This window comes from Crocuta crocuta, unplaced genomic scaffold (assembly GCF_008692635.1).
Source record: "Crocuta crocuta isolate KB4526 unplaced genomic scaffold, BGI_CrCroc_1.0 scaffold133, whole genome shotgun sequence".
NCBI lineage: Eukaryota > Metazoa > Chordata > Mammalia > Carnivora > Hyaenidae > Crocuta > Crocuta crocuta.
The window spans coordinates 4,058,301-4,066,834 of NW_027529438.1; the positions used below are offsets into that span (position 1 = coordinate 4,058,301).

The 8,534-nt window shown below is 57.5% G+C and overlaps 2 protein-coding genes across 2 annotated transcripts in view; both read right to left on the reverse strand.

The window, feature by feature from the left end:
• Window positions 1-416: 416 nt before the first annotated feature.
• Window positions 417-4,088, reverse strand: FCER1G (Fc epsilon receptor Ig). Its single transcript, XM_077760076.1, has 5 exons — window positions 3,939-4,088; window positions 1,535-1,626; window positions 1,330-1,365; window positions 918-938; window positions 417-781 (listed from the first exon to the last, which is right to left on the reverse strand). The coding sequence occupies exons 1-5, from the start codon at window positions 3,985-3,987 to the stop codon at window positions 719-721; spliced, it is 261 nt and encodes an 86-aa protein (XP_077616202.1). The 5' UTR covers window positions 3,988-4,088; the 3' UTR covers window positions 417-718.
• A 508-nt stretch (window positions 4,089-4,596) lies between these two features.
• The window catches only part of NDUFS2 (NADH:ubiquinone oxidoreductase core subunit S2), a 12,400-nt gene continuing 8,462 nt past the window's right edge, over window positions 4,597-8,534 (reverse strand). Inside the window, exons 5-14 of the mRNA XM_077760015.1 lie at window positions 8,283-8,395; window positions 7,943-8,017; window positions 7,714-7,791; window positions 7,490-7,575; window positions 6,919-7,038; window positions 5,845-5,974; window positions 5,481-5,576; window positions 5,213-5,296; window positions 5,013-5,070; window positions 4,597-4,820 (exon numbers count right to left, since the gene is read on the reverse strand). Coding sequence (XP_077616141.1) covers window positions 4,783-4,820; window positions 5,013-5,070; window positions 5,213-5,296; window positions 5,481-5,576; window positions 5,845-5,974; window positions 6,919-7,038; window positions 7,490-7,575; window positions 7,714-7,791; window positions 7,943-8,017; window positions 8,283-8,395 — 878 coding nt within the window. The 3' untranslated portion in view covers window positions 4,597-4,782. The remainder of the gene's footprint in view (window positions 4,821-5,012; window positions 5,071-5,212; window positions 5,297-5,480; window positions 5,577-5,844; window positions 5,975-6,918; window positions 7,039-7,489; window positions 7,576-7,713; window positions 7,792-7,942; window positions 8,018-8,282; window positions 8,396-8,534) is intronic.

An 8,534-nucleotide genomic window follows, 5' to 3' on the forward strand; every position in this document is an offset into this window, starting at 1 on the left:
CCCCCCGGGACCCCCCCCCCCCCCCCCCCCCCCGCTGCTCCCTGAGGCTCACTCTGACCGGCGCGGGTTGGATGGCCAGGCTTCTCCACGACCCAACCTTGGCTCGGCTGCCAGACACGGAAAGCCAAGCTGGACGCAGGTGTCATTCTTGGGTTCCAGTGTTTCTAAATACGCCTCGATTCCCAACACTTCACTCTCTGCTCGAGTTCCGTGCCAGAGAACCTGAGGCCAGGGGTCTCATCCCCCCAACCCCGGCAGCCACAGTCAGCTTTTGTCCCTTGACGGGACAAGGGTCACCCTGATGTCTGTTAGACCGTGAGCTCTATAAGGTCAGGGGCTGTTTACTCAAAAACGGTATCTTCAGGACCCAGCCTAGTGCCCGTAGAGGCTGAATAAATACACGGTAAATGAACGAATGGAGCCCAGTCTGTGGAGGCTTTATTGGGGGTCCCCTCTGGTCATTGTTAAGTGAGAGTTGGAGATGGGAAAGAGAAGGGTGGGCAAGGAGGGGAGACTAGAATATAAACATTACTGACTAGCATCTGAGCACAGGTCTCCGACAAGGAGGAACAATCACTGGTGCCCATTAATGGGGGGCACAGCGTCATTGCAGAGGCAGAGTCAGCTGGCATTAACGGGACGCATGCGTGACGCCGACCGTGGGGGCTGGGAGGAGAAGAGGCGCAGAAGGGTGCGGCCAAGGGCATCTGTCCTAGAGTTACTGGGGTGGTTTCTCGTGCTTCAAGGTCTCATAAGTCTCCTGGTTCCGGGTGCTCAGGCCCTGGGGGTGGAGGTCAGAGGATGGTCAGGGCTCCCACCCACCCGGCCAGACCCAATGTCTTCCAAAAGTCACACGAAGTCCCCCCCTCTTCTGCTGACTTCCTGGGACTGCGGTGGAGGGAGACAGGGTCACTCACCGTGTAAATGCCATCTGATTTCTGCGGAGGCAAAAGGGGCAAGGCATTAGAGACCCGCACCTCCTTCGTGGTCCCGCACCATCTTCTTCCCCACCCAGTGAGGTATCCGGCCAGGGCTGGCTGGCAGGGCCTCACACGGATACCCCAGGGCATGAATGCCGTCCGCCCACATGGCTACAGATGCACATATGCACCCCACATACAACTCACATACGCATTGTCACCCTCCCCTTGACTCTCCCGCGTCACCTGCCGAATATTTCACTTGTGACTTGGCTAGGTGACAGGGTGTGGGGGCGGGGGCTCTGAAGCTCATACAGACGGGCGCCCAAGACTCATGCCCTCCCAGAGGCCGCAGACCCCGAGGCTGGGAGTCTGTAAAACGGACCCCCGTGTGTGGAAGGCTCCATACCTCATAGCTGGCTACCGCTGCCTTTCGCACCTGGATCTGGATGGAGCAGGGGGAAGGGCATTAGAAAAGGCAAAGTCAGCGGCCCAACCTCGTCCCTCCTAACTTTGTGGGGAGCCCGTTAAGTCCCTCTCCTCAAAGCCCTGCTACGCGGCCCTCCCATGCCTCTTTCCAGGCCTCTCCCCCTCCATCCCTCCCCCAGCCTTACCTTGAGTCTACAGTAGAGCAGGGTGAGGACAATACCATACAAGAACAAGATGGCGTCCAAGATATAGCAGAGCTGAGGCTCTCCGAGGGCGGCTGAGGGGATAGAGAGTGCCCGAGGGGTCACGGGCATCAGGGAAGGTCTGGCTCTCAGAGGACAGAAGGGAAAGGGGTGTGGCAGGTAGGCGGGGCCTGGCGGGGTCCTCCAAGGAGAGACGCTCCATCTTCCTCCCTGGATCCTATTTGCCTCAGCCTACAGGCGTCTCCCTGGCGCTAGGGCAGGGCTGGGACAGGAAGTATGAAGGGTTCTGCTTTGACGGCGACCTACAGGTGCTCAGAGCTGGGGACCACCCCGCGGCCCCCCAGCCCTCTGGTTCTGCACTGTCAGTTCCTCAGGCCCCACTGAGCACTTCACCACCCTCAAGGGACTTATCTGAGTTCACTGGGCTAAGACCAAAAACCTCAGCCCAGAGGGGTAGGGTGAGGGACAGGCAGTGACAAATTTCACTAAAGAAACCACAGGGGTGTCTCTGCTGAGTCCTGTGACCTGTGGCTGAGGGCTGGACAGGAAGGATGTGAGCCGGGGAAGGGAGGGAAGGCAATTGCTCACTTATTGGTTATCCGGGAGCCCCGGCCTCATCACTCTGGGGCCCACTACAGGGCGCTTAAAAATGGAAAAACAGGTGTCCGCTTCGCTAGGCCTCAGAGATCCCGATGGCTTCGCACACGGCCGGGTGAGCCTCTTAGCCCAGGCTCGGCGGGACGACCACAGGCTGGATTCCGGGTCTGGACACTCTGCCCTGTTACTCACTCACCCCGGGCCACAGGGAGAGGAAGTTTTATGCAATCAAAAAAATCAAATAGCTGGGTGCCCGGGTGGCTCAGTCAGTTAAGCCTCCAATTCTCGATTTTGGCTCAGGTCATGATCTCGCGGTTCGTGGGCTTGAGTCCTACGAGGGGCTCTGAGCTCGTGGTGCAGGACCTGATTGGGATTCTCTCTCTCTCAAAATAAATACATAAACTTAAAAAAAAAATCAATCAAATAAGGGGGCACCTGGGTGGCTCAGTTGGTTCAGCTTCTGACTTCGGCTCAGGTTATAACCTCAAGATTCGTGGGTTTGAGCCCGACGGGGCCGTGTTGACAGCTCAGAGCCGGGAGCCTGCTTTGGATTCTGTCTCCCTCTCTCTCTGCCCCTCCCCTACTCATACTCTGTCTCTCTTTTCCTCTCCCTCTCTCTCAAAAATAAATAAAAACTCCAAAAAAAAAAAAATCAAATAGGGTCTGAGCACCAGCCCGTCTGCCCTCAGCCCCTATCTGAAAGGCTTGTGGGCACGAGTGAGGTCAGCGCAGAACTTTCTTTGCCCTGATGTTCTTTCACACAATATTGCATAAATCACAAAACTACCCCACAGTGGGGGGGTGGGGGAGGGAGAGACATCATGGTCACCATTTTACAGAATGACGAAACTGAGGCTGGGAAGAGCTAAGTAACTCCTTCAGGGCCAAAGGGCGAAGTGACCAGAGCTGGAGCTCAAATCCGGGCTCTCTGCTGTGGGAGCTCACGTCCCGCCCTCTGCCTCGGTGCCCCTGCTCTGTTCCCATCCCATGGCAGCAGGCTGGTGGGGGGGGGTCACAGGATCCCCCCTCCGCTTCACAGCTGGGCTGCTGGACTCCCCAGTCTTTCAATTTCCCATTTCCCTGAAGTTCCACTAACCCCCTTCTCCGCGACCCTCAGCGGCCACCCTCTCCAAAACACATACACACGGACAGCCCAAAGCGAGCAAGAGCTGGCAGTTCCGGGGCTGAGTGGCGGGAGCCCTAGAGCTGCTGAGACCTTCCCCCGTCTGCCCCCCGCTTCTGGGCTGGTGCTCGGGTCTCTAGAGCCCGCACCGCCTGCTGCCCACCCTCATGGCGGCCGTGGGCAGAACGGTCCCTGCAGGTGAAGACCCACAAGGGCAGAGGGCGGGGCTGCTCTGCTTATCCCTGCCTCACCCCCAAGCCGAAGGACGGCTCCCGCCTTCCTCAAGGACCTTTGTAAATAGTATGAACCGGCTGGAGAGGGGCTCCCAGCGGACCGGCCTAACGACACCACACAGGAAATGGCGATCACGGGGAGCGGCGCTCCTCCCCAGGCCGGCTCTTCACGTCGCACAACCATTCCCTGCCGAACTGAAGCCTTACCCACTACCAGTCCTGGAAAAGTCAAGACCAGAAAGGACGGAACAGGGCTCTCCCGCTCTGCCGGGGACCAGACAGGACCAGCCTCAAGGTCTCGGTGTCCATCCGAGCCTTGCGGCCCCCCCGCCCCCCGGCCAGCCCTCGTCTGCCCCTGCCTCGGTTCCCCAGGACGCGTGCCCGGGACTGCCGCCCCCGAGCCCAGCTGTGTGCCCGCGCCAAACCCTCTCACCTGCTTGTTCCACCGAGAGGAGGAAGATCAAGAGCACTGCTGGAATCATCTTGGGCAGGAGCTGAGGGCGGCGAGCTGGGTATCGGACGCGCGACCAGCACTGCGCAGCTGTGCTCAGCGAGCGGCTCCCTGACCACAGAGTTCCCCCCTTCCTGCCCCGCCTTCCCCCGGCTTCGGCCCCTTCCCCTTCCTGCACCAGAGCCCGGGCGGCTCCCGGAAGGGCCAACTAAGGGAGCTCGGGCTGGGCTCTCACCCCTCAGGCCTTGAGTGACGAAGCCCCTGCCACCAGGGGAAAGGGGGAGGGGGCTCCCACGCTTGAGAAAGGCCTAGTCCACCTGGCATCACCCCTGCCCTGTTCAGATCCAGCTGGAATAAACTGTCCCTTCAGACTCCTTGAGAGCCGACCCCAGTCTGGATCTGAGGGGTTTACCAGTTCGTGGAGGCAGCAAAGCTTGGGCCGGGGGGAACCGAGGGGGAAAGAGGAAACGGGGAATGGAGAAGTGGGAAGGACGAGAGTCACAGAAGGGGGTGGCGATGAACAGGAAAAACTGCCAAGAACTGAGTGTCAGAGAGAAGTGGAGGGTTGATGAACAGTTCTCGAGTTTACCAGCAAAGGGAAAGACAGGAGGTACTGAGGAAGACATACCAGGAGTTTGGGCACCGGGGCCGGAAGGCGGCTAATTTATTATAATTTCTCCTTTTCTAGTACATGCACGGAGAGCCTGACGGCGAAGTGTTCACGCACGTGTACACACACGCATACACACACAGAGTCCCTTTCCAGCGACGGCCCGGCTCCCAGGAGGAAGCAGACAGGCAGGGAGATCAAACGCTACCCCCCTGCTCACCGATCCACTTCTCCAAACACAATATCTTGGGTACCTGAGAGATCAATGGGAGGAGGAAAAAAGCGGTGTTACCCAAAAATCCAGCACCCATCACTGTGCCCAGGGGATTGAGGATTTGGGTCCATGCCCATGGTCTACGCTGAACAGGAAGTGTCCGGCTTCTGTCCCCGGTTAGAGTACCGGACCCCCTCGCCTACGACATCTCTGCTACAGACAGGCCTCGTACCTATGATGGCAACGACATCCGCCAGCATGTGGCCCTTCGACATCTTGTCCAGACCGGCCTGGAGAGATCGAGATGGCCACAGTGTTAAGCAAGATTAGCAGGGTGGGGGGCGAAGGAAGGAAAGTTCGTGAAAACCTCAACCAGGGTCGAGAATTACAGACCCATTTACTGGAGAGTGAGTCACTGGGGTTGGTTCTTACCAGGTGGGCAAAACCAGGAGCCTTGATCTTGCACCGGTAGGGGCGGCTGCTGCCGTCGGACACCAGGTACACCCCGAACTCCCCCTGTTCAAGGAAGAAGGGTTGCTGCCTCCGTTAACGGGAAGAAGGCTCTTCTCTGCCAAGAAAACCTCCCTATTCGCCCACGGGTCCTCCCCCTCGCTGGCGACCAAGCACCTGCTGGGGCATCTGTCTCCCGTCCCCCCCACCCCGTGCACAGACAGCCTGGTCCTTCCCCGTCTCCTCTCACCTTAGGAGCCTCGATGGCGGTGTACGTGGCCCCCGGAGGGACCTGGTAGCCCTCTGTATACAGCTTAAAGTGATGGATCAGTGACTCCATGGAAGTCTGGTAAGATGAGAAGGGAGCATTGGTGAGCCGAGCCAAAGGTCTGCCGGGCCTTCCCCAGCACAGAAAACCTCCTCTGGCCTTGGGGAGGCTAAAGCCGACACGGTGAGCGAGCAGGGAAGACCCAGAAGGAAAGGGGAGGCTAGGGGAGCTTATGACTCCTACGGCGAATTCTTTCAAGAAGGAAACGTGACAGGTAGGATGTCATCTGAGGCTACTCCTCCCTGGCGGGCGGCCCTGTTCCCCTTGCCCTCTCCCCAGGGCCCACCTTCATCTCTGCTCGCTTAGGCGGAGACACTTTGGCGTCATCGACCTTGATCTCCCCAGGAGGCATCTTGTTGAGACACTGCAAGATGATTCGAAGGGACTGGCGCATCTCCTCCACCCGACACAGGTACCTGAAGTGGAGGAGACAGGCTCAGAGCGAGAGGGGGCTGGTCAGGGCATCAGACGGGGAGGCCGGGAGGGACGCCCGGGGCTGACCCAAAAAACGCTGGCTGCCTTTCCCCTTCCTCTTTTCTCCTGGCGCGGCGTCTCTGCTTGGCCTGGCCCCCGAGGAAAACCTACAGTCTTCTGGGTCTGGTTTTGGCTCCTGCCCCATGTCCCCTCCTGATCTTCCCAGACCGTGCCCTGTACCACTTCCCTCTTTAACTACCCTCTTGGCCACTTCTTGGACCTTGGAACGGGTAAGGGTCAAAAGGACTCACAAAGAAAACAGAAGCGGATCTTTTCAGGGTCAGCAAACAAGAATGGAATGTGACTCTTAGAATCTGGTGGGAAGAGCCCTGGGTCGGGAGGGTTTTAGTCCCAACCACCACTAACAGGATAATCCTGGGCTGATCGCTCACTTGTACGCCTCAGCTTCCTCAGCTGTAAAATGCAGCCAAGACTAGTCCCATCTAAGACGTGAGGACTGGGGCGCCTGGGTGGTTCAGTCGGTTGGGCGTCCAACTTCAGCTAGGGTCATGATCTCGTGGCTCGTGGGTTCGAGCGCCGCTAGGGGCTCTGTGCTGACAGCTCAGAGGCCGGAGCCTGTTTCAGATTCTGTGTCTCTCTCTCTCTCTGACCCTCCCCTCCTCATGCTGCCTCTCTCTCTCTCAGAAATAAATAAAACAAACAAAAAAATTTTTCAAATAAATAAATACATGTTAAAAAAAGTCTAAGTCATGAGAATAAATAAGGGCAAAATAAGATGCACCCACATGAAAGTGCTTCAAAAAACCACCTTGTTTAACAGACACAAGAGCTCCGATTTAAGAAAATCTGGGAATAAAGAAAGTAGCAAAAGAAAAGTCAGACAGGGGAAAGAGCTGGGAAACGAGCTGAAAGGAAATGGCCTCACCTATCATAGCAGTCCCCTCGAGAGCCAATAGGCACATCAAAGTCCACCTGGTCGTAAACGTCATAGGGCTGGGTCTTCCGCAGGTCCCACTGGATGCCTGAGCCGCGGAGCATCACGCCGCTGTGGAGTATGATGGGGACATGGGTCATTGTCCACAAAATCAAAAGAGGAGGCTCACTTTCCTCCTCAGTCTCCCCTTTCCCTCCCCCACAGTCTGGGCACGCACAGGATCCCAGAGCACGGCGGGGAAGGTGCCATGCCTTCCCGAAGCCAAGATACCAGGCTGGAACTGCCCCGTGTCCGAAAAGTCTTTTTTGTTTTTTGTTTTTGTATTTAAAAAATTTTGTTAAATACTTATTTTGAGAGAGAACGAGAAAGAGAGTGTGCAAAAGAACAGGGGAGGGACAGAGAGAGAGGAGATCCCAAGCAGGCTCCGTGCCATCAGCGCAGAGCCCAACATGGGGCTCGAACTCACAAACCATGAGATCAGGACTGGAGCCAAAGCCGGGTTGGCCGCTGAGCTGACTGAGCCCCCCCAGGCGCCCCCTAAGGACAGAAGTCAGTCCTCCACCTAAATCCATAGTTCAGGGCGTCTTCGGCTGTCACAATCCCGATGTCAACTGTCCGGTTTTTCCAGATCCTGTTGTTGGTCAGCATCTATTGATCAAGAAAACTAGTGTGTGAACTCCCCAGCCTCCCTCCAAACGCCTCTGGATTTCTTTACAACCAGGGACCAAAACCCACAAGACTTTTTGAGGGGAAATGAGGGACTTTTCCCACCAGCTCCTCTCTTACCTCTTCCAACTCATCAATCCGAAGAGAGAAGTTCTTAGAAAACTCATAAATGTCATCCATAAGCCCAAGGGGTAGGTCCTGGAGGCCAAATGGAGAAGGACGGAGTATGCTCAGCCTCCCTGCCCCAATGTCCAGGGCTGGAGTTTCCGTCAGCTAGGGCTGCCCTCCAGTGGCCACGGAGGATACAGGCATGGACGGAAAGTTCAAGAAGGCAGGGGAGTCCACTCACCTGATGCACACCTCCTGGCCGGACGTAGGCAGCATGCATCCGAGCCCCAGACACGCGCTCATAGAATTCAAACATCTAGACAGGACACACTGGGAATTAATGACACAGTCCCCAGGGCCCCTAAGTCCACCAACACTGTGGTCCACTCCCCTGCCCTCTGCCTTCGTGCGCCCAACCAAGCCCCCCTGACACCGAGTCCCAGAAGAGTACGGCCCCCGTTCAATGTACCTTCTTCCTCCACACGCTCTGCGTCCGGTCTCCTTTTCATCTCTTGGCCCCGTCGTACCTCCTCCACTTCCTGTGCCTCCCTGCCTGGCCCACCCTTCCCTCCCCCTCTTACCTTCTCCCTCTCTTCAAACATCCAGAAGAAAGGGGTCATAGCCCCAATGTCCAGAGCGTGTGTGGTCACAGCCATAATGTGGTTCAAAAGCCGTGTGATTTCTCCAAACAGCACTGTTGGGGAGGAAGACCAGGGGATCGCTGCGGACGCGGGCTCTGCACACTACGCCCGGGTTCAACGCTGCCACGATGGGAACGGCGGGGGAAGGGCACCATGCCGCGCCCCCGGGGGGGGCCACCCACAGCAGACGGG